Below are 25,094 nucleotides of genomic sequence, written 5' to 3' on the forward strand. Positions count from 1 at the left end.
AAATATTTAAAAAAATCTGTTTAGAGATTTGCCTGGATGATTCTAATTAAGAATCATTATTTAGTCTTAGGCTGTATTTTCTTAACTATATTTTGCAAATAAACGTTTTTAGTAAACCACTTAAATTTCACCGTAAGATAATTAATTAGGTGTTAAATAGCAAACTGCCAGGGTATTTCTTCACAATTTGCACAAAAGCATTATATTATGTTAACCTACTAAAACGCTCACACTTTCTTTGCCAAGGAACTTCACTTTGGTGAAAATCACTAATTCGCATTTAAGATACACTACTTGCATGATGAGTTCTTATGTCGATACTTGGCTTATGATAATTAATAAGTATAATTGATCTTTTATAGGTGACAAATATGATATTTAATATCAATATATATTATGTATAACATTTGATTTTTAAAGTGTGCTATACAAGGTGATACATCAGGAAATGTTTAAAATATTCTAGGGCTACTTTTATATTGTAGAAAAAAATTCCAATGATGTCAGATTTACAGTTCACGAGATATAAGAGCGATCAATCTTAGTGAAACATCCTGTACATCTATGACTAAAACAATATTTTATGCCCTCGTTTAGAAACCCTATACTACCACTTTATTGAATAAAATCAAAACATCGCCTTAATAGCTCCCCATAAAAGGTAATTACTTTACTTTTACTTATAATAATATGTGCTCATGTATAATTTATCACTTTATATTTGAATTACCTTCGGCACCCAATTACAATTAAATTTCCTTCACTTTTTCTTAAAGATCATAATTTATGATTGACGTTACATGATAAACCACACCAGAAATGGTTTTAACTTTCTTTGCACTCGTAAATAATTAAAATGAATTAAAAAAAAAAAAACGACCGAATGTTAAAACATTATCACGATGAATTCACATAATTGCACATGTAGGTTCGGCTTTCTTTCTAATTAGCGATTATTAAGGCTCATATACACCACGTAAACCTCACATGGAATTCTTCGGCCCAATTACCATTACGAATTACTTAACTTACAGAGCGTAGAAAACTGAATAACGTATTTTTTGTTTATATGTGTATGCGTATAAAAAAGATCTAATTTCTTTAGACCCCCCTGAGGCACTTTTTGTCCTTTAAAATTAAGTGGATGCGTTCCGTTACTGGTGATGGTCATGCTTGAGGCCCTCGGGTTTTACAATTAGAAGTAATAATCGCGGTTATAAGAATAAAGTTAAAGTATTAGTAATAGAAATTAATTACTCTGCATACAAATAATCAAGTGTAGATAGTAATGGATTTTATTAAGTCAAGAATGTTTTGAGAATTTGATGTGCTGAATCTGTAAGATTCATAATTTAACCCAATAGCATTCTCCAAGAGTGAATTTTTCTTTAAAGCTGTTAAAGGCATCGAGGATGATTGGTCTATATTGCTAAAAGGCATCAAAACATAGACAATTGGCAAGTTCTAAAAAACTCGTATCCCACGTCGAATTTTATAAAGACATAATCCGTTAATATAATAATTAACAGCTTACAAGAAGCAACAAATCACACAATGGGAAGCGGCAATTTATCTGATGAAAATAACAAGAGATTAAGCGGTAACAGCCATTGTACTCCTTTGTAAATAACCGGGTATTATTTCAAACGAGATAAAATCAATTTCGTCGCTATCGCGATTTAATATCTAAAGGAATTATTATATTAAAGGTAGTAACTAATAAGTTCTCTTTTCCGCGCTTTACTCTATTTATCGGCTTAATTATTTGAGGTCGATCGGAAAATATATTATTTAAATTGGTCGGCGAAATTATAGTGTTGGCCGTATAGTTTAATCGGATGATATATTATAAAGAAGGCAGTAAATTGCTGAACGTTAACAATTTTTTACAGGGTGGAACTACTGATAGCTTTTAAATAGTTTCAGTTCATAGTCTCACTTTGCATCCATTTTACTTTATGCTATTGCTTTCTATTCATTTTTTTAAAGTCTTTGTTCTTTACTCTTATAGATAAAGCGCTTTTTACGAAACTTATCAGGAATATTCCCTCAAATTTCTGAACAGTGAGAAAACTTGAGTGGTTTGTTTAAAGATGTGTGAATTTATTTCTCAATTTAGTCTTAAAGTTAAGTTAGGAAATCTCTCGGTCTATTAGTACTATCTACAGTTTAAAAAGTTATTGTATTTTTTGTCATTTGAGACCGTGTCTAGGTAAATTAAACCGGCAAACTAGACTAATAACCCCAAAATGCATTTGTTATTTATATTTGAACTTTTTTGCTTTTATTATAATTTATTTTTTTGCTCGAGTTAATTAAATTAATATAGCGGTAAGTGGAGTAGTATACATTGCACGGCTATTTACTTTGCGGTTGAAAATAGATATCGTTTTTTTCTTACTTATAATAGATTAAAATTGAAATTGGTTATTAAATTTGTTTTTTAAAATTAAAAAAAAAATATGCCGATATTTGGTTCTAAAGAGCATCTTTTTTTGGATCTTATTGTAACTAATTTTGTATAAATATAATTCCACGTAAGTATTTAAGAAAAAAAACATCAATACTTTTTTACCGACGACGCAATTTCTGTTAAAAATGAAATCTCCTGAGCTGTCACTAGACACCTCAACTTCCTCTGTTTCGACTATCTCAGCTCTCTCGGTCTCATCAGTGTCTCCCACTGAAACTGACACTTAACATTTTCCATGATGGTAACATCTTTGCTGGTTGTGATATTATTCTTTACTGGGTTAAATACTCTATATCCTTTCGTGAATTCATCATAACCAACGAAAATACATTTTATGGACTTTTTATCCCATTTTTGCCTCTTTTCTTTGGGAACATGTACCGTGACAGGACTTCCAAATATTCTTAAAAGGCTTACATCTGGTCTCCTACCAGTCCATAATTCATATGGTGTCATCTGCAGTCCTGCTGCTAAACATCTATTACGCAAATAGACTGCTGTGTTTACTACCTCGGCCCAAAAACGATTTTCTATGCCTCCATCGAACTATAACATTTGGCTTTTTCAACAATTGTTCGATTTAACTTCTCGGAGATGCCATTTTGTTCCGGTGTGTATGCATTCGTTTTCTGGTGAATAATACCACTGCTTTTGAGAAAAAAAAATCTCTGGAACAAAATTCACCTCAATTGTCAGATCTAAGCACCTTAATCTTCTCTTTCGTCTGGTTTTCAGCCATACTTTTAAATTGTTTAAAACAGCAAAATACCTCGTCTTTCGATTTAATAAAGTAGACAAATGCCATTCTACTAAAATCATCTTCAAAGACTACAAAATACTTTAAACCTCCCAAAGATGTCGTCTCCATTGGTTCACAAACGTCGGTGTGTACAAGTTCTAACAATTTGTTTGCTCTGGAACCCTCATGCTTGAAAGGCAATCTAGTCTGCTTACCCTGACAGCAAATTTTGCAATTTTTTAAACTTAACTGCGCTTGTCCTTTAAAGCAAAGCCCATTTACCAAACCATCCTGCATTTTATTTAGATAATTACTATTTACATGCCTAAATCTACGATGCCACATTTCTCCTGATCTAATAAACATTTTTCAGACTTAAAAATGTTTAACTTGTACATTCCATTATCTAAATCAGCTATGGCTACTGGTTCTTTCCGCTTATTAAAAACTGTACAAGAATTATCCTTAAAACTAACGGAATTTCTATTTTTAATAAGCTGACTTACTGACAATAAATTTGTCGTTAAATCAGGAACACATAAAACATCATTTACTGGGATATCGTACTTACAGTTTCCTACTATAGTTGTAATCATCACCTCACCTGAGCATTTAGCAGGAACCTTTGTCTGATTGGCCACAACTATTTCACAGTTTTTCCTTATTTTCTCGAAAACTATGGGGAAAATTGAAAATTTTCTTTTAGTATTGGTTTACTGATTAAAAATATAACAAATCATAAAGAATAACTTTTCGCTCTAAATCGAAAAATAAAGGAGTTATGGAGGATATTTGGGAAACTTGACAATTTTTGGGTAAAAAATTGAAAAAAAAAATTTTTTTTGAAAAAATTAATTTTTTTTGGTAAATCAATAGATCACCCAAAACACTTCAAAAAAGTCCTATGACACTTTTCTGAAAAAGGTACCTGAAAAAAGTTACATCCAAATTTCCCTGTCTCAAAAATCCAAAGGAAAATTTCAATTTTTTTCAGTTTTTATTTTTTTTCTGGAAAACTATTGGTTGTAGAAAAAAATTATTTTTATAAAAGTTGTTTGGAATTTCAATGCGCATTAGATGCAATAAAAAAATAATTTTTAGCTTCAGTAGTTTTCTAGAAAATCTGGAAAAACCTCTAAACAGTTTTCCCAAGTTTTCTTAAAAACTATTGGGAAATTTGAACATTTTCTTTTGCCATCGAATTTCTTGTTAAAAATGCTACAAATCATCTAGAATAACTTTTAGTCGTAAATGTCGAAATAAAGGAGTTATGGATATTTTTTGAAAAAATCACAATTTTTTATGAAAAATCTGGAAATTTTTTTTTTCAAACATATTTTTTTATTTTTTGGTAAATCGATAGATCATTGAAAATTCTTCAAAAAAGCTTAATAAAACTTTTTTGGAAAATGTACCAAAAAAAAGTTATGCTCAAATTCCCTGGCTCAAAAATCCAAAGGGGAAAATATTCAGAATTTCGGTTTTTATTTTTTTTCTAGAAAACTATTCGTTGCAAAAAAAAATGATTAAGACAAAAGTTGCTTGGAATTTAAATGCGCGTCAGATGCATTAAAAAATTAAATTTTAAAACCAACAGTTTTCCGGAAAATTGAGGAAAACCTCTTAACGGTTTTTCCTAATTTCCTCAAAAACCAATGCAAATATTGAAAATTTCTTTTTGCTTTAGATTCCTGATCAAGAATAGAACAAATCATAAAGAATAACTTTTAGCCGTAAATCAAAAAATAAAGAAGTTATGGCAAATTTTTGGAAAAATTGAAAAAAATTTGGGTCAAAATTTGGAAAAAAAAAAATTTACAAAAATTAATTTTTTTTTGGTAAATCCATAAATCACCTAAAAGGCTTCAAAAAAGTCTAATAAAACTTTTTTGAAAAATGTACAGGTAAAAAGTTATACTCAAATAATGTCATTCGTTAAAGGGACCCTATAACCATACAACCAGGAAGAAAATAAAGAACGCATTTATTCTGATAATGCCCAAGTTTTTTGCATCGGAAACACTTTATTCTCTTTTTATCATCCGATTTCTGAGAATATTTACCCTTAAAATTTGGTTTACTAGCGCCGAACACACTTGTACTGTCACTGTCAAATTGCATGTTTGGTAACTTTGTTTTAATTAAATCTGTTGTTACCGCAATACTAGAATGTTCGATTGCCATGATCATTGGAGACAATTTATCCGGTAAACCAGCTAGTAACAACGAACCAACCCATTGGTCATCTGCAGACGTCTAGAATGTCGTTATAGTAAGTTAATTCCTTTTGATGGAGAAGTACAAGTCTGTGAAATCAACTTGCAAAGTGATATTCGAGTACCATAAGGTTTGCCCTTTTGTGTCAATATGTTCTATAAAAAAACCTCATCTCCCTAATGCTATTAAGTTCGCAATGATTTTTTCCAGTGAAAGATATATAGAAGGTCATCATTTCCTCGTAGACTAACAATGCACCAACAATAAATAAAATCAACTCTAATGGTATATAAAACCAGCGGTTCTTCTGCTTCTTCTTCCCGTTCGCTATATTTATCGACCAAATCAAGTTGCTCGATATTTTTTCGCTCAACACAAACAGTTCTTCTTTTATTGAACGGAACGCGGAACTACTAAGACAACAAAATCTCCCAATGGGCCTGATTGGGATAACAACATCGCAGCATGGAGAAAGAACAAAGTCCACTTTTGTCGGTGGAATGAATAGCATTTGGATAACATGACAGGGTAGAATAAATAACCGCGAAATATATTTACTTCGTCGCATTGTAGTTGTACGTTCTTAATTCCGAGAAATTGTTACCGAAGTTATTTGTTTATAGGATGAGCGTGACCGTTTCTATATTTCTATTTCTATATTTTCTTAGTTACTAAATTGCTTCTAAATTTATGGCAAGACAGCAAAGATTACCCATCACTTTCACCATAATTAAAAACACCAATACTTTCCTGCATGACAATAATTAAATGAGCCAAAAAAATATGCCTAATTGACAACCTAATAGCCTTCCATCCTTCATTCATTTAATTAGTAATTGCTTATAATTCGGTTTTAATATAATAACGTTTACGATACGAAGGCCAACAGGTGACTATGGTTATCAATTATATTACGCATAGAAATGAAAGTGAGAAAAATCAATTATTTTTTTTTCAAATATAGTTAAGAGGTCTGTTAAGTTTTTTCTCATAAAAGTCTTATTAACTGATATTAGCTTGTTTCGTGCTGCAACCGCATCCGCATTGATGATGGTTGCAAACATTTTTATAGTCTATGATAGAAAATGTTTTTTCTTTTGAATTTTCTCTTTTTCTCGCCTTAAATGAGGAAATTCTACCGGCTGTGTATATGGACGGCTCGATGTTAACCTAATTTTTCTAAGAGTAAATCTCGGAATGATGACTGACGTGGTTGATGATTGATTAGTAGTATTTGTAATTTATTCTGTGTCATAAATACATAAATTAAAAATGGTTTAAATAGTAAATAGTATCGAGTGCAAAAAGTGTTATTTTCATCATTAGTTAGTTATAATATACTAGATTTTCTACTGTTGAAATATTAACTCAACCGCTTCAAAAATTGTCATATGCCATGCGTTTCCAAATTTAGTTTACGAAACTAAAAAATGTTTTAAACAATATACATATAAAGATGGTGATAAGTCAAACATAAAAATAACGCAAATTAAGATAATGACCGGGAGCATTGTTCGTAGCTAAAAAAGTGTAACTGAAACTGGCGGATTTCTCGTTATTTTGATTAAGCAACCTTAACATAATATTAGGATTTTCTATTGTTTATATTAAAGTGCAGAATATGTTCTAACTCTTCACTAATAATTCAAATTCACACACCGTTTTAAAACGATTCTTCGTGGTATTATTACGGTTTTCATTGAAAATTCTTGAACGTATTAAAATATTTTCCTGGTCAAGGGGTCACGGAAGCAATTTCTTAATATCAAAAAATTAAATCAATTTTCTGTATCATACAGTATAACGGTTTGTTTTTATTTAAATATTTTGCTCTAGATGTATTTAGAAAAAAAGAATCATCAAAACCTTTATGATAACGTCATGAGACCAATAATCCTCATTTGAGTAGACGAGCATATCTATATGCAGATGACTAGTCATTTTGACTCATGTATGATAAATGAGAGATTCGAAGGAAATAGTGTTAGGTGATCAAACTAACCAGAAAAAAGGTTCTAATGTCTCTTAACAAGGATTATTAATTGTCATTCATTATCAGACAGTACTCAAATACCCTTTTTTGTAAGGTTAGATGGTCAGGATAGCATTGAAACCAATTGAGTTGACTCTTCATGTTTTAAAGATGCAAACAGATCAACAATCGTGTTTTGGATCAAAAGTCAGGAACTCACTAAAAGACAGTCACGAAATCCAGAAGAAGAATTCGAGGAGCCAGCATTCGAGGGCCAGGAGGCCCTTAAATGCTATATTTATAATATCTCAGTAAATGTTGATTCTAGAGGTTTAAAGGCCTCTATTTAAATTAAAGTGCAACTTATTTCCTTTTAAATAAAGTTTATTTCAAAATGATGGCATCAGTAGATCAAAAGATATCGACTGTAGACTCCCAAGTGGACGCTCCAAGGCCCTACTGACCAGAATCAAACTTTAAATGGTCATAACTCATGAAGAAGTAATTTATTAAAATTTTAATTGGTACTCTTGGGTAGATTGTATCTGGTACAATAACTTTACTTCCATTGATGATAAGCAAAAAATTACTTCTTAGACAGATAGGGAAGATTCTCGTGAATTTCTTGTCACTAGAGAGGACTTAGTTTCTCGATCTGATATTTCAGTAAATGTTGGTTCTACAGGTTTAAAAGTTTCTACATAAATTAAAGTGCAACTTATTTCCTTGCAAATAAAGTTTATTTCATAATAATGGCATTAGTAGATCAAAAGATATCGACTGTAGGTCCCAAGTCGACGCTCCAAGGTCCTAATGACCTGAATCAAATTTTAAATGGTTACAACTCATTAAGAAGTAATTTCTTAAAATTTTTATAGGCAGTATTGGTTGCCTCAAATATATAGCAACAATGGAGGAAGGTCGTACTAAATAGACACGCTGTATGCAGACGTCTTTAATGCTTTTGACAAAGTAATTGATGATATATAAAACTGGAGGCCATTTCTAAAATTGCAAGCTTAAAGAAGAAGCCTATAGGCTAAAGTTTCAAAAGAAATCCAGTTTGTTAATTGAAAATTTGCTATATATTTTTTCCTTTACTACTAAGTTAACAAACTGAATGATTAAACCCAATTTTTAAAGGAAATGAGAAAAACCTTCTAGTACTTCGTAAACCTATAAATAATAACATCACCATAATCTGCAAATAAACGTACAATAAAAGTAAAAGTAAACACAAGCCCATCATATAAAAACCAAAACGCACAGGCCTCTTAAGCATCTACTACATGGATATTAGTACCACAAAGTATAAAATATTATGACACCGTTGCGATTCGTATGCAAATCAAGACTTTTAATTTCTTTTTAGTTACTAACGGCAAACAGGTTATTTTTTCTTCGGATTAATCAGGATATTTAAATTTCCAGGTAAACCGGCGAAAGATTCTGTTGAAAGAGAAAATCCAACCAGTTAATTGGACGATTATTCACCTTGTCATTAATAATTAGATTAGTCAGCCATAGTAATAATTTCTGCTTTGAATCTAAATTGTTTCCCAAAGGTGTATTTTCTGAATATTCTTTCAGCTTTAATACTAAACATTATTATTACCATAATATCACTCATTTCAATAATATCTCAAACCATTGACAACATAGATCATCGTGAAATACTGAATGGGACTACTCGTTAATCACTTTTTGCGCCAACCGTTATTGGTATGATTAATATCACACTAAAGCCGCATATTCAGGGCTGACAGGGCATAACTAAATAGACTTGATGAATTGTTGACAGGTTACTACTGTTACGTCTTGGTGTTGTTCACATCATGTTCTTATCCTGAGATTTATTTGTAAGAGGAAGGATAGTAGTAGGTTTCATGTGATTTCTTGATTTCACATTTCATTTCTATTGTTTACAAAATTATTAATCTTAGAAGATGAATAAATATTTAATGGAATAAAACATATAATACCATAAACTCTTTTCCACATTTAACACAAGGAAGAAGGGCTCAACGAAGAGCAAGAAGAAGAGGAAAAAAGATGAAGACTTAAATCTTAAGATCAATTTTTGTATTCGTATAATGACAGAAAAATATAAACAACTGGTAATCTTAAAAAATTCGCTTGTGCATCATTGGTAAAGTCACGTTCTTTATGACTGATTAAAATAATACTTAACTGCCTGGGCTGATTAATTTATTTATTAATAATGTTTAAATTATAAAATATTTTACAATTCCACATAGTTGAGCTATTGATTTTTTAACATTTTACGCATTTCATTATTTAACGTAATGTACAACGTTGTACCTCAACTGCCTAGACTAATTAATTTATTTACTAATAAAGTTCAAATTAAATTGTTGTACAATTCCAGGCAATTGAGCTTTAGATTTTTTTAAATTTCAGGCATTTTAATTAAAATTGTATTTCAATTGCCTGGGCTAATTAATTAGTTATTAATTATTTTATAATTCTATAATTCGATATTGGAAGTATTCCGAATCTAATTGCTAAAAATCCAAGATCGGAGGAACGGATCAAAAAAACATAATTCTGGAAAAATGCGTAATTTAGGAGGGTCTTTGCTTCAATAGACTCAGTTTACGAATAGGTACCACCGCATGATGCAAGTTCATCCCAATACAATCAATATAATAGTGGATTCCGTTAAATCGGCGGCGGACGGACGGCTACCACTCTTCTTCTTCTTCTTTAGCTTTCAGAGTAAAGAAAGTCGCCGGTGGTAGTGGTGATGGTGGGGTGGGTACCGGCGGTACCACAATTGCACTTTTCGACGCATCAGCAATCGGCTGACGGTACCGCGCGGTTTCTTTTATCGTCCTTCACGTACGACGATAATCACGATGATGATGTTGAGAGATGCGTCTTCGGGTTTCGTGACGGTCGAGCGATTTACCTTGGTCTTCGGGTAATTTTTTTTCAAGTAATTTTCGGTCATTTTTGGGGTGAACGTCTCGTGTGACATGCCGAATGTGACGGAGTTTTTAGTGGAATGTTTTAAGTTGAATTGTTTTTCGTTGGTGATTATTGGCTCCTATATTAGGGTAAAGCTACTATTTAATAACTAGTTAAGGGAATACGAAATTTTTAGGAGAATTAGTGGTGTAATCATTTATTTTTCTTTAGGAAAAAATAATAAACAAAAATAAAATATGGAGGTATTCTTCGTATTTTAAACAAAGCAATTCCTAAATAATTTTTGGCATTCTAATAAAAAGTTTAGTACCCAATTACCAATAGGTCCTATTAGTAATTAAGGAATAAACTAAAAATCATCTGTAGTAAGTTTCCCATAATCAGCCAAAATAACCGTAAACCGACCATTCGTGCATATGTTAATTGGACTTATTACACAGGATACGTCACGCACTTCTAATTAGGGTAACAAGAAAAATTGCACTTCCAAAAGGCAGTACTTCGTTTTTGTTACACGGATTTTAATTGGTCGTTACGTTTGTTGGCTGATGTTACGTTATTATGATTTAACGGGAATTTATCTAATAACAACAATTCTTTTAATAATAACCAAAGTGTTTTTGACAAAGCTACAATAAAAAATAAATCAAATGTTTTTTAAAGAGTTTTTAGTCAAAGTGCTTCTTGGAATGCATATGCTCAAATTATCGCTATTAAACCAAGTATAACCCTTTTAAAACATTTGTTAGCAGTATCTTAATAATATGAAGTAGTATTTAATTCTTAAAATTCAAATTTTTGACTTTCCTAAAGTCATGCCTCATAACTATGGGTCTAACTCAGGATCTTATTGAGCTACAAAAGCTCTTTATATATAAAATTGTTCATTAGGAATTGCTCTATGTAAGTGAAAACATTACTCAAATGCCTGGAATAGTTTTTGAATTATCCTAGATCAAAAAGTACTTAATTTTTAAAATTTATGATTTAAGTTATTTGTATGATCTGTAAACGTCTAAGTTACTATTAAATTCATACATTTGAAAATTTAATAGGTGACATTAAATGGTAATAATAATAAAAAAAAACATAATTATATGTTGTTAAATAAATTGTTTTTTTTATGGTTGATCCTAAGCCTTTGTGAATATTATTTATTGTAATACAGCGCGGTTAAATTATCATATTAAAAATATAATTACTGCAAGTATCGATCGATTCAATTTTCTCCCTGAATAAAAACCCGCAACGCCTTCCTATTAAAAGTCGATTATCGACTTCCAGAGCTCTACAATCAATCTGCTACCCATCAATTAAATAAGATCGACAGATATAAATTATTTTTTTAAAGATATAAAAGCCGGCTGACAAATGATTACCTTTAATTTACAACAATCTTTTAATTATTCATTTTATTAACTTTCACTCCTTGCTGCGGTAAAAAGTCATCCGACTGACAACTATTGTTTTAATATAAGGTTATATTAAGGTCCGTGACTTTTTGCATAATAGACAGGTTTTTATATAAAAAGTTATTTTATTTTTTCAACATAGTCTCCTTTGAGTTCTATACACTTAGTCCAACGTTTCTCCAATTTTTTTATCCCTTCGGAAAAATATGATTTGTTGAGGTCACCAAAATAAGCATTTGTTTGAGAGATAATTTCGTCGTTGGAGTCATATCTTTAAGTTTGGGAATAGGAAATAGTCACTGGGGGCTAAATCTGGAGAATAGGGCGGATGAGGAAGTAATTCTTAACCTAATTCATGGATTTCTTCCATGGAAACTGCACATGTGTAGACCCTTGCATTGTCCTGGTGGAAAATAACTTTTTTTTGGCCAAATGTGGTCTTTTTTCTTTCAGTTCCTCATTGAATCTATCCAATAAGTTGGTATAAAATTCTCCATTGATTGTTTTCCCCTTTTGAAGATAGTCAATGTGGATTATACCGCGTGCATCCCAAAAAACAGTCGCCACGACTTTATTGGCTGACAAATCCACCTTTGCCTTCTTGGGCGCCGATTCACCCCGAGAAATTCACTGTTTGGTCTCCGGCGTGTTGTGGTGGATCCACGTTTCGTCCACGGTGACGAAACGACGCAAAAATTCGTCTATATTGCGGTTGAATAACGCCAAACACTCCTGGAAAATTGTCACACGGTTGCGTTTGTGGTCGATTGTGAGCAAACGCGGCACCCATCTTGCGGAAAGCTTTCTCATACCCAAATGATCATTCAAAATTGAAACTACTGAACCATGTGAGATGCCTATGGCTTCCATAATCTCTCTCACTTTCAATCTCCGATCGGCTAAAACCATATCGTGAATTTTTTCGATTGTTTTGGATGTAGAGACCTCGATTGGGCGTCCAGAACGTTCGGCATCTTGTACGGCCACATCGAAATTCATTAAACCACTTCTTTACCATGGAAATGGATGGTGCAGAGTCAAGCTTAGCCTTGGTTTGAGTGATTGTGGTTTTTTTCCGTAAAAAATAATGCTTAATGAGCACACGAAATTCACTTTTTTCCATTTTCTTCTCAAAATGAGTGGTAGTCTGCTATCAACAGATGTCAAACCCAAACTAAATGACGCAGCTTGTTCAAATTTTTGACAGGAGCAGAGTTGCCATTTTCATTAAAGGGCGGGAAATTCAAAAAGTCACGGACTTATTGACCCGCCCTCGTATATTCTTTTTTAACATTAACATTGAAAGTTAAATTTGTGCGAAAGCCAATTCGATGAAAATAGTAAGACAGTAAACATATCCAATTATTAACGGATACGGCGATCTTAAACTGTAATTTTCTTATGTTTTAATTAGTAATTAGGTAGCCTTTATTTGTGTTAAGCAAACCATTAATTAGTAATTAATTATCGGCTCGTGTCTAATATGTTTATGGAATTTTGTTATCGACTTAATTAAAAATGAATGGTCCTTTAATTGTAATTTAAATTTATTTTAATATTTTTATGATACACTTTGAATTGGGAGCAAGGCTATTGTAATTCGCATTAACAAAACAGCATTCCATTAGCAATAAAATTATACCGAGCATTTGCCGTCTTGCGTGATAAATTAATCTACCGTTTCGTTTAAACTATTACACGTGATTATGCACCTATAATATTAATAAAGATACAATCTCGATTGCCCGATTACAACTTTATAAATAAAGAAGACACCTTTCAATTTCCTGTCTTTTTTTACTGTTTTGATTGTATAATGATGCAATGCGTCGCGTAAAATATAATAACTACTACAAGTTTTTTTTTTAAATTACAGGATTAAGAATGCTGTGGATGGCCACCCTAGGCGCCATATTGGTATGGTATAGTGTCCCAACTGTAGAAAGTGCCTCACAAATTCGACAAGGTAAGCTAAATAATCTTTTTTTTAATTATAAGCATCTAAACCACCATAGTTTTAATATAAACATAAAATCTACAAGCATCTCACTGTGTAAATATCCTTTTACCGTAAGTGTATAGTAGTTAAATTTCTTGTACCAGAAACAAATTTGCATGTTTTAAGTAGCATTCCGCTAATTGCTCTTCCATGTTAAACAAGATATGAAGAAAAGGTCGTTTTTCATTTTTAAGTATTCGATATTTTAGAGATAACAGATGGCTTATTTCAGGACAAAGTAAATAATAAAGTAATACCCTCTTCTCGGGACAACGACTTAAAAAGGTGGATATTTTTGTAATTTTTGGTTAAATTATTACTGAATATTTTTAATTTTTTATGAGAATATTCATATTAGCCTTCCAGATATTGGATTATCTTGAAAATAATTTGCACTCACCATTTTCTCCAAAAAAAAAATAAGTTAGTATAATTGTTTAAATAATTTGTTTTTCTTAGTGTGCATCAGGCATACATTAAATAACAAAAACTGCTCTTTTCTCATTTGCAGGATACCAGATCAACCCAAAACCCTGCTGGGTAGACGGCCAAGAGGGCACCTGCATGTTCGTGTTCGAATGTATCAACTCGAACGGTTACCACATCGGAATGTGCGTGGACGCCTTCATGTTTGGTTCGTGCTGTGCTCACAACTCCACAAACGATAACACAATAGCATCAAGCTCGTCCTCCCATCGTCCACAAATCTTGTATACAGCCCCTAGTCATAGCAGTAGTAATAGTCATAGCAGCCAAGTCACCAAAAAGCCAGTCAAAACGTCGTCGTTTAGTCAATATAGTAGTAGCCAAGCGAGACCTACGAGGTAAAGTTTTCTCGATTCGTGATATAAATAAAATTTTCTTTTAAATGGGTGGAAAGAACAAAGAAGGAATTTAAAGTGACCTGAACTGCCCTATTTAACTATATGAAAAAAATCAATACACTTACATATTTCAACAAAAGGCTACGAATAGGTACTCGCTAGAGCCCCGCAGGAATCGTAAATGGTTTGTAACCGTTAAGAAAATTATGACCTATTGTATGCAGAACGTTAATTGTTTGTCACTTGTAAAATTAATAGCAAATTTGGCATAGATATTATATTGTTTCTGCCTCGTTGCCTCGTAAGTGAAATTCAACAAGTCAGGGATTTCACAACCGGGTAAATATGTTCGAAAGGTTTTAAATATTGTTTGTATGGCGACCTTTTTAGTCAATAAGTAATACAGGTTTAACTATCTTTAGTATGATGCAAAGAAAGTGGTCCGATATACAATTAAAATATAATTTTTTTCTAATATGATACAACTTTCAAATAAAAATTGAAAGTTTTGGTGTCTCATAGTCTCATCATGAATGATCAAGATAATATCACTGTAGTATTTCTCATTGGCAGAAAATGGGTCTCGATGCTAAAATATTGAAGGATAAAAAACGAATAGAACTGGATTAGTAGAAATTCTCCGAAAGACGTTTGCAAAACATAAAAATCATGTGACTTCCTTAAGAGTCGAACACAAGCAGTTAAAATTCTCTTTGATAGGTCCTCATATCTGCTGGGTATATCTTACTTTCATTGTCACCAATCAGATTTTTCCTACTCCATCAACCAAATGACAAAATCACATCATGATAATACACAAGCTACAAGCTCGCTCAAGAACTTAATTAGACCATTTTTTTCCACCTTAAAGCGCTCGTAAATACTTTCTTTTACAAACCATCATACACACACACACAGCAAAAAAGGTCCAGTTTGCAAGAAGTATCGGCGGCCATCTGATTAATTATACCAAATATGATATATGGGAAAAAAAACGTGCTTAGTCTCGACCCAGATGTGCCAAACGTGGACGTTACTAAATTAATTTCGTTTTAAACAATCGTAACGAATTGAGTTATAAATATTTATGTATTGGCGTGAAAAGTGAACGCGAACTTTCGCCCGGGAATATCTCGTTGCTTTATGTGTGTGTGTGTGTGTATATTTATTCATCAATCACTGCTGGTACCCTTATTAGCATATATATTCAAAATTCAATGCTAGTAGTAGTAACTATTTATAATGGTTTGTTGTAATTTATTGCTGTTATATAAATTTTTTGTCGTTTTTAATAGGGAGGTATTGCATAAGAGAGTTTAAATTTTTTTTATACCAAATTGGATGTGAAAAAATTTGCAAAAAAATTATTTTTAACCCTTATGTGACTGGAAAGATATTCGGGTACCTTTTCAGTTTTTAGATATCAATATCTTTTTAACTCACCTTCGATGAAGCTTATACTTTTGTGACATTTCTTAATTTGGGTTTTTTAAGTTATTGTTAAAATTTGAAATTATTTTTTTTTATTTTCAAAGTAAATAAGGTGTAACAAACTTTCACCCATAGTTGACTGGATGGTTACCCGGGTACCTATACTATGTTTATAACACTAATAAGATTTTTAAGAGTTAAATTCATATGTTTTATTATATATACAGTAATAAGAAGTCATAGAAAATTACAGTGAGGTACAAATTAACGCAATATAACAAACAAACACTAAAAAACATTACTTATGAATTACAGTTTTGACAAATAGTTTGAGCCACTGAATACTCATTACAAACTGATTTGGAGTACGATTTACAGGCTTTACGAGTTTTTTTCTGTTTATGGGTTCGCTCTCGGCATATTTGGCAACTACCAACCACCTTTACACGTCCAGATGCATCTCGTTCACAAATTGCTTGTTCTGGTACAACGCGTTACTGACGAATATGAACAACTGATCTTGTGCAAAAACATAAACAGTCCGAGGCGCCAGAGACAGGGAAAAACCCACACAGATGTGCATGTTTATAGTTAAGGGTAGAAATTCACAGAAAAAGCCACGGCTCTATATAAAATACATAGTAGGTACCCGGGTACCCACGCCGTCCTTAGAAGGTGTTTTTTTTCCCAGTCACATAAGGGTTATTAATTCGTGGTATCAAAAAAACTGTGTTTTCTTTCCAGTCGACCTTTTAACAGTAATTCTTCGATCAATCCAAAACCTCAAATACTGGCGGCCTCTATGAGCGTGAGGCCCAGCTACTCATCCAGACATTCCACACCTCCGCCGAGGCATAGCGTCAGACCAATGAGTACAGATGCCTTCTCTATAATGAATATTCTTGGTAAGATTGCTAATGAATGTATATAAAATTAAACAGAAGAGGGTGTGATAGAATGCCGACTTATTCTGTCTTAGATAACCATCGATTTATATTTGAGAACTAAGAAGGGTTTTAAAGACTCATATTAGTCACGTTTTTATTTTAGTTCATAAAATAGACAAACGATTTTTCTAAGAAATGGAACAATTTATTATAAGGCCACTTTGCATAGAAAAAGTTCAAATTCTCATCTATTATTCACATAATGAATGGCTCGAACAAACTTTTGTCTAAGTAAAAAATTACTTTTTTTGATGAATCGAAACCCGAGCAACATTTTCAGTTATTTTAATTCCGACAGCTCTTTTCGCGTAATATTAAATGGCTCGTTACTTAAAAACTGCTTTTTCAGTCTGCGCTGAAGATAAACCATAAAATGACGTTATTTAAGAGATTAATCACTGTAGTATGTATTAAATTAGCTTCAAACATTTCATTATAGTTTTTTTAAAAGTCAAATATTAATTTGTGGCAAGTAATTTATACGTGTCGGACTATCGTTGTTAAGTATGGAAAACGAAAATTGTATATTACTTATATTATACAGTAATTTCTTTGATTCTCACTACATTCTTTCACCAGACAATAAATGAATTTGACCGATCGCAAAAAGACCTTGCCAAATCAATTAATTATTGCTTTATCATTTTATTGATAATTTTTTAAAGGTTATACATTTTAGCCCCTTACACTAAACCAGAAAAACAGCCAAGCACTGAAAAACCCCATCAAAATGCAATTCAAACAGATGGTAAGCCTGCTGCAGGCTGGCAATATACCACGGAACCTTCTTTTGTAACCAGAGTGAAGAAGCCAACGAGTTTTAAACCGAAACCCTATAAACCAACTAAAAAACCATTACCGATCACTAGCAAGTATCCAACTAAGCCTGTGAAATCAACCACAGAAAAGTTAGTAAAATTGTTTTTTCTATATAATAATATATAGATTAAATGGTCTTTCAGATACTCAAGTATTCCATATACGACAACAACGGCAGGTCCAAAAAGTGACACTGAAACCGATTTGCCAATAGTAACTACTTTAAGTAATTTCCTGAAAGATCAAATGGCACATAGATCAGGTAAGGTACCAACAGATTTTGACAAAGAGTTTTTTTTGGTAAGTACTGTTTAATTTTAGCAAACTTTTAGTCAACCCGAACCACTTTGCCCTTCTAAAACAATGTAGAACTAGATATACTAACAGAAAATGAGAAAAAACTAAAATTTATATTTTTTTTATATTAAAGGCCTTCCACGGGTACCTTCGCGATGACAAAGTGATTCGGATTGACTGCGGGGATTTATTGTTTACATGTAAGTACATATTATTTATATTTATTCCGTATTATTGTTTTTTTTTAACTGTTAAAAAATATAAATGACCCAATAGGAAAGAAATTCGCCATCGTGCAGAATTTCTAAATTTTTCAAAGGAAAAATTGCACGATTCTAGGAAAATCCTCACGCACACACCGAAATACGACCTCAAAAATGGTTTTCTTGTAGTTTGTATTCCGTGGCGCGTTACACAAAGGCGATTTGAATATTTCATGTGTTTGCTTTATTTAATAAAGCAAAATTTGGGTTTCGCCGAGGGGATTTTTCGAGTAGGAACGAAGTTAAAATATATCGACGTATTTCGGTTTTGTTATCGCAGTTGTTAAGAATTCCCGGGAAGGTGGAGAATTTAAATAATTTTATGGCTTGTTTGTTGTTTGGGGGAAGTTTTTTATGTATATTTTTTTAAAAAATAATGTTTTTATTCCTGTCTCTTATCAATTAATAACATGTTAAATGTACTATAAGTATATAATCATTTGAAAACAGAAAAAAAATCGTTTTAAGACTTTAAAAGGAAATAAATTTAATTTTTTTCGTTCCTACTTTCTACGCTTGGTTCTGGATTGTAATTTCTAATAAAAGTAGATATTGGTTAAGACAAATTCTTTTATATCTCACCACACATGTAATTCGTTACCTATTAATGAAAAACTTTAATTTTAGATTGCGGAGTTCCTCAATTGTTTACCAAAGCGCAAACAAGAATCGTAGGAGGCAAAAATGCAGTCTTCGGGAGATGGCCTTGGCAGGTAAATAAATGTATCTATAGTTACTTTGTCATTATTTATTAAATTTCTCTGTACAATTTAGTGATTTTTTAATAATGCAATTAGAAGCTCTAAAATTATAGAAGTTTTATATGTTATAACCTTTTAAAAACTGCTCTTTTTAAATTAAGAATTTACCACGTAAGGTGAAATAAAGTGTATTTTCGGCCTCGTACATATTTTATATATATGTGCCTTTCTAAGCAAACCCTAATAACTTTTTTTGGTCTTTTTTTATTATTAGGTTTCGGTGCGACGTATCTCATTTTTTGGGTTTTCGAGTACCCACCGATGCGGCGGTGCTATCTTGAACGAAAATTGGATCGCCACAGCCGGTCATTGTGTGGATGAGTAAGTAACTAAGTAGGCCTCTTATCTATTTGCATCTACAGGGTGTCCCGTAAATAGTGGTCCAAATGAAAACTCCTAGTAGATTGGACTATTTCCATTTAGAATAATCCAACATAGCTCTAACGAAAGAGTTACGGTTTTTGAGATATTTTGATTTTTGCGAAAGTTTAAGGAATAAAGTTTAAAGTCTTATGACGCAATAAAATAATAATAGAATCTTGGTGCCCATTAGCGTAAAAGCATGGCCAGCTCTATTTATCTCTTGAGAAGCAGTTTAGATGCGCTCGCGCAGATTTTTAATGTTTTGTATGGGTCTCCTGTATACAATTTCTTTGAGGCATCCCCAGTAAAAAAATCAAGAGGATTTAGGTCAGGTGACCGTGGGGGCCACAGTATAGGTCCTAGACGTCCGATCCATCGGTTAGGATAGGTTTCATTTTAAAAATTTCTTTCAGCAGGACATCCGTCGTGTTGCAGCCACATATTTCTGCGAATGTCTAAAGGAAGATTTTCCAAAAGCATGGGGAGAATATTTTGCAAAAAATGGAGATAATATTCAGCATTGAGATTTTGCGGCAACTCAAACGGTCCTATAATTTCACCATTAATAATCCCTGTCCACAAATTAATTTTAAATTGGTATTGCGATTTATCTTCTCTATTAATATGTGGATTTTCTGGACGGTGGAGGGCGCCACGAGTGCAACAGCCAAGCCCGTACATAGGCAGTTGCCCATTTAATAACCTACTTATATTTTTTAACTATGACCTATGGCACCGATATTAAAATTGTCACTCATGACAACTTGGCATTAACTTAAGCTTAAAGTTTTTTAATACCTCTAGTTGTTAGTATGGCGCAATACACATCACTTGAGTATGCAAATATGCACTTCATTTACGACTTGTATGAAGTAAACGCCAGGGCAGCCTCTGAATTATACAGAGTAAGGTACCCTAACGCTCGTCATCTAGACCACCGAGTTTTTATTAGGGTGCATGCTGCATTGCTTGAAGGAAGATTTCCTGGAAAAGGTGTAGGTAGCGCTCGTGAAGGTAGGTCGCATTTAGAAGGAGAAGAGGAAGTTTTAGAGGAGAGAGATGCGGATTACAGTACCTCGGTACGTGCCATAGAACGACGTACAGGTATATCCAAAAGCAGAGTTCAAAAAATTTTAAAACGAATTTATGAGTTCCATCCGTATCATGTGCAGCGCGTTCAGACTCTCGAACCAAGAGAAAAATCTCAATGCTGAATATTATCTCCATTTTTTGCAAAATATTCTCCCCATCCTTTTGGAAAATGTTCCATTAGACATTTGCCGAAATATGTGGCTGCAACACGATGGGTGTGCAAGTTAGACATTTTTTAAATGAATCCTACCCTAACCGATGGATCGAAGGTCTAAGACCTATACTGTGGCCCCCACGGTCACCTGACCTAAATCCTCTTGATTTTTTTTACTGGGGATGCCTCAAAGAAATTGTATACAGGAGACCCATACAAACAAATCTGCGCGAGCGCATCCAAACTGCTGCTCAAGAGATAAATAGAGCTGGCCATGCTCAACGGATTAAGCGATCCTTTATAAGAAGGTGTAGGGCGTGTGTAGCAGCAGGTGATGACTATTTTGAACACCTTTTGTGAAATTGCAAAACACAACTAAACCGAATTAATTTGCATCGAAAAAAAAAACGATGTTCTTTCGGCATTAAAACAACCATTTTTTTGAGGTTAACAAAAAATTCAAAAAGTGTTTGCCTTTAATACGGCATGGAATAAATAAGTTTTTACGCTAATGGGCACCCAAATTCTATTATTATTTTATTGCGTCATAAGACTTTATTTCTTAAACTTTCGCAAAAATCAAAATATCTCGAAAACCGTAACTCTTTCGTTAGAGCTATGTTGGATTATTCTGATTGGAAATAGTCCAATCTACTAGGAGTTTTCATTTGGACCACTATTCACGGGACACCTTGTATATCACGGTTAGATCTTGACTGAAATCGAATTTGGATGTAGTAATTGCTTATGACAACAAAATGTCCTGAACCCTTTTAAAAGATGTATCTCTTACCTTTTGGAAAAACATGAGTGAATGCCGCCCCTTCTAAGGGACTGAAGTTAATTAATTTTATTCCAAAGTAGGACGTTATACAAATTCGGAATTGTTATGTCGGACTGACTCCTATATAATGTAAATCATTCGGATGTGGCTGTTGTTCTAAAGCAGAAATAAATTTTACTAACAAAATGCAGTTTGCGGCATATGTCCTATTTCGGAGAGAAAATTAGCAAACAGGAGGCCATCTGTTGTAATTCACGCTATAATATACGAAACCGTGCAGCCTCGCGGAGTAATAAAAAGAACGCTTAAATGAAACTTTATTACTACTTTTAAGTTCACCCGGAGTTTTATTTCGGTTCAGGGATAAAATAAAAGTTCTTGAGAGATGTTTTACATAGAGATGTAGGCTTATATTGTAAATTTAGAAGTACGTTCTTTTTTGCGAAAGCTTTATGGAGAGAAGGAAGAAGGCCGTCAGTACTGCATTGATGGTCATCAGAAAAAGGAAAATTTTTTTTTATATTAATTTTTTAATTTTAATTTTATGTAATCTGATATAAATTAAATACTAAAAGTTCTAATATACTCCATATGCTTAAAATATCGCTTTTTAGCTTGCTGACCTCCCAAATCCGTATCAGAGTGGGCGAATTCGACTTTTCCAACGCAGAAGAGACCCTACCGTACGCCGAAAGATCCGTAGCCAAAAAGATCGTGCATCCCAAATACAACTTTTTCACTTACGAATACGATTTGGCGTTAGTTCAGCTGGACAAACCCATAGAATTCGAAGCTCATATTCGACCAATATGTTTACCAGCTTCCGATGATCTTTTGGTGGGTGAAAACGCTACCGTAACCGGCTGGGGTAGGCTAAGTGAGGGAGGTACCTTACCTTCGGTACTTCAGGAGGTAAGATATCGATTTTTTAACAATTATATGAGCTTGAATCCGTGAAGTTCTTGGGACTTAATGTTGACTACTCCCTAAAATGGGACTTGCATATTGATGCCTTATATAAAAAATTAACTTCAGCATGTTTTGCCTTAAGATCAGTTTCCAGGGAATTAAGTTTTCAAACCTCAAGAACAGTTTATTATGCCCTTTTTAAGTCACATCTACGTTACGCCCTTCCATTCTGGGGCACATGCGGTGTGACTCAATTTGAACGCATCTTTAAACTCCAAAAGAGAGCAGTTCGGTATCTGCTTGGACTTAATAGCAGAGCTCACTGTCAAGAAATCTTCAAAAAATATAAGATACTTGCTCTTCCCTCTTTATTCATATTTGAATCTATTTGCTTAGTACGCAAACATAAGTCAGAAATGCCAAGTAGGCCGTCTCACTTCGCAACGCAGTGCATGATCTTTATCTGCAAACCCCTCGGTCCGAGTTAGTAAAAAGCTCTATTCTATACAGAGCCAAAAAGATGCATAATCATTTGCCTTTGGAAATTAAATCAATTTTCCTCAATTTCATAATGCTTTGAAGGCGTACTTTCTGGAAAAAGCCTTGTACACAGTGGAGGATTTTTTTCTAGGATAATTTTTGGGTATCACACACATACTGGCTCTGTTTATGTCTTAAAATAGAGAATATATTAGTTTTTTTTTCTTTAGTAAATGAATTGCACTTTCATTTTGTATTTAATTTAATTAATTTACTGTTATTGACTAATGTGTTTATTTTTATTGACATTTTATACATCATGATGTATATTGACCAGGTACATTGTTTTTGTACAGTTTTGCATGTATTTATTTTGTTTGTATATTTATTTTTATTTTGTGTAATTTGTTTTGTTTTCATATGTTTTTTTTATTAGCTTTGTCTACAAAATTTTGTAATTTTTTGACAATAAAGCATATGATTGATTGATTGTGAAAATTCAATTTTTCTTTAGGTTCAGGTTCCGATAGTAAGCAACGACCGTTGCAAGTCGATGTTTCTAAAAGCGGGACGTCAAGAAATTATTCCGGAGATTTTTCTGTGTGCGGGCCACGAGGGTGGTGGTCAGGATTCGTGCCAGGGTGACTCTGGAGGACCCCTTCAAGTAAAAGGGAGGGACGGGAGGTATTTCTTGGCTGGGATCATTTCGTGGGGCATCGGATGTGCCGAGGTGAATTTGCCAGGGGTGTGTACACGAATATCCAAATTTGTCCCATGGATTTTAAAATATGTTACTTGACCCATTTTTCCAATAAACTAAATATCAGCATTGACCCACTTTTAATACAATTCGAATAATAAGTCAATATATATGTATATTGGTTTCGTATTGTTGTCTTGCATACATTACTTGCCGAGCAATATATTTTTATGATAATTCCTTGGATCACCAAAATTGCCAGGCATTATAGTGTTAAAATTTTGATTTATAGTGTACGGCATAATAAAACATTAGGAATTATGGGGAAAATAACAATAAAAGTATAAGGATATTTTTTTTGAAGTATCATTAACTTGCCCTTAAAATAGATTCAATTATATTTAAAACAATACTTATGTAATTTAAATCATCCGAATGTATCTAAATGTGAAAAACCCAATTTCATAAAACAATTTATATTGGAAATTTTAATGGAGTCACTTTGATTTTAATCGATTTTTATGCGAACGTCTCTCCAATTATTATTTTCGTGATTTATTTATTTTATTAAAATCGAAACGGTTTAATATTAATTCAATTGCGGCGTAACGTTTCGATATCTGGGTCGTCATCTATTTCTTTTTAATTTTGTAACTATTTCATGTATGTAAATTGTATATATATATATTTTATTACGATATATTTGTTAATACATTTTTTGATAATTTTTCAGTGCATTGCTTTTCATTTAATCATTAAGAACCTAACCTAATCCAAATTTTATTTTCTTTAAGTTCCTCTAGATAGATTCATGAGTGATTATGCTAACATTCTTAGAATCAGAAATATGAGCATTTTGTCCTTAGGAATTTTTGAATTTCAAGGTTACTTTTTCACTTTTAAACATTCTTAAAAAAATGCTGAAATATGTGTCCATAATAGCTTTCTTAGAGGAATTTGTGTTCCAATTTTCAAGTCATTACCTCTGTTAGTTTTAGTGATGTAAGCATATAATCGACTGTTTTCATAATCTTTAGTTTTCATATGCACCATGCTATATGCATGTCTTTTTGTGAATGCCCGAAGGGGTGTCAACAATCTCGGGTTAAAGTAAACAAGCTTGTCGACAGATTTCCCTAGTGTGTGGCCATAAATATGAAAGGGTTTTAAATCGGTACGTCGGTAAAGGGTTAACCAAAGGAATCTCGTTTCAAAATGTTCATGATATGGTTGTATAAATTTATTATTAAATTGATATTAGACCATATAAGTCAAGTAGGCCAATACTATAGTAAAATTGTAAACTGAGATGGTGAAATGGAAACTTCTAAATAAAAACTTGTCAGATATTAAATACGCAATTTCCATCCATGAAATAATTGATATGATAACGCACTCACGCTGTTAATCTCTCTATGTCCGGCTCAAAATGTCAACTAAATATATAGAAGATGACAACTTTATACGATTAATGTAATTACAGTTTAAGCAGGACTTTTAGCCATT

At 32.6% G+C, this 25,094-nt stretch overlaps 1 protein-coding gene across 6 annotated transcripts in view; it reads left to right on the plus strand.

Moving 5' to 3' along the window:
* Positions 1–23,719, plus strand: part of LOC126744932 (serine proteinase stubble) — a 28,618-nt gene extending 4,899 nt beyond the window's left edge. For 3 of the 6 annotated variants that reach the window (XM_050452528.1, XM_050452526.1, XM_050452527.1), the window contains exons 3-11: positions 13,642–13,731; positions 14,276–14,588; positions 16,764–16,924; positions 17,646–17,874; positions 17,929–18,047; positions 18,973–19,058; positions 19,321–19,427; positions 22,114–22,411; positions 23,403–23,719. In XM_050452528.1, coding sequence (XP_050308485.1) covers positions 13,642–13,731; positions 14,276–14,588; positions 16,764–16,924; positions 17,646–17,874; positions 17,929–18,047; positions 18,973–19,058; positions 19,321–19,427; positions 22,114–22,411; positions 23,403–23,687 — 1,688 coding nt within the window. In that variant the 3' untranslated portion in view covers positions 23,688–23,719. Of the gene's footprint in view, positions 1–5,327; positions 5,485–5,519; positions 5,560–10,203; positions 10,482–13,641; positions 13,732–14,275; positions 14,589–16,763; positions 16,925–17,645; positions 17,875–17,928; positions 18,048–18,972; positions 19,059–19,320; positions 19,428–22,113; positions 22,412–23,402 lie in introns of those variants that run through there. The other 3 variants (XM_050452531.1, XM_050452532.1, XM_050452529.1) reach the window with 3 other exon arrangements.
* Positions 23,720–25,094: the final 1,375 nt, after the last annotated feature.

Source organism: Anthonomus grandis, chromosome 15, assembly GCF_022605725.1.
Source record: "Anthonomus grandis grandis chromosome 15, icAntGran1.3, whole genome shotgun sequence".
In the NCBI taxonomy this organism is placed as follows: domain Eukaryota; kingdom Metazoa; phylum Arthropoda; class Insecta; order Coleoptera; family Curculionidae; genus Anthonomus; species Anthonomus grandis.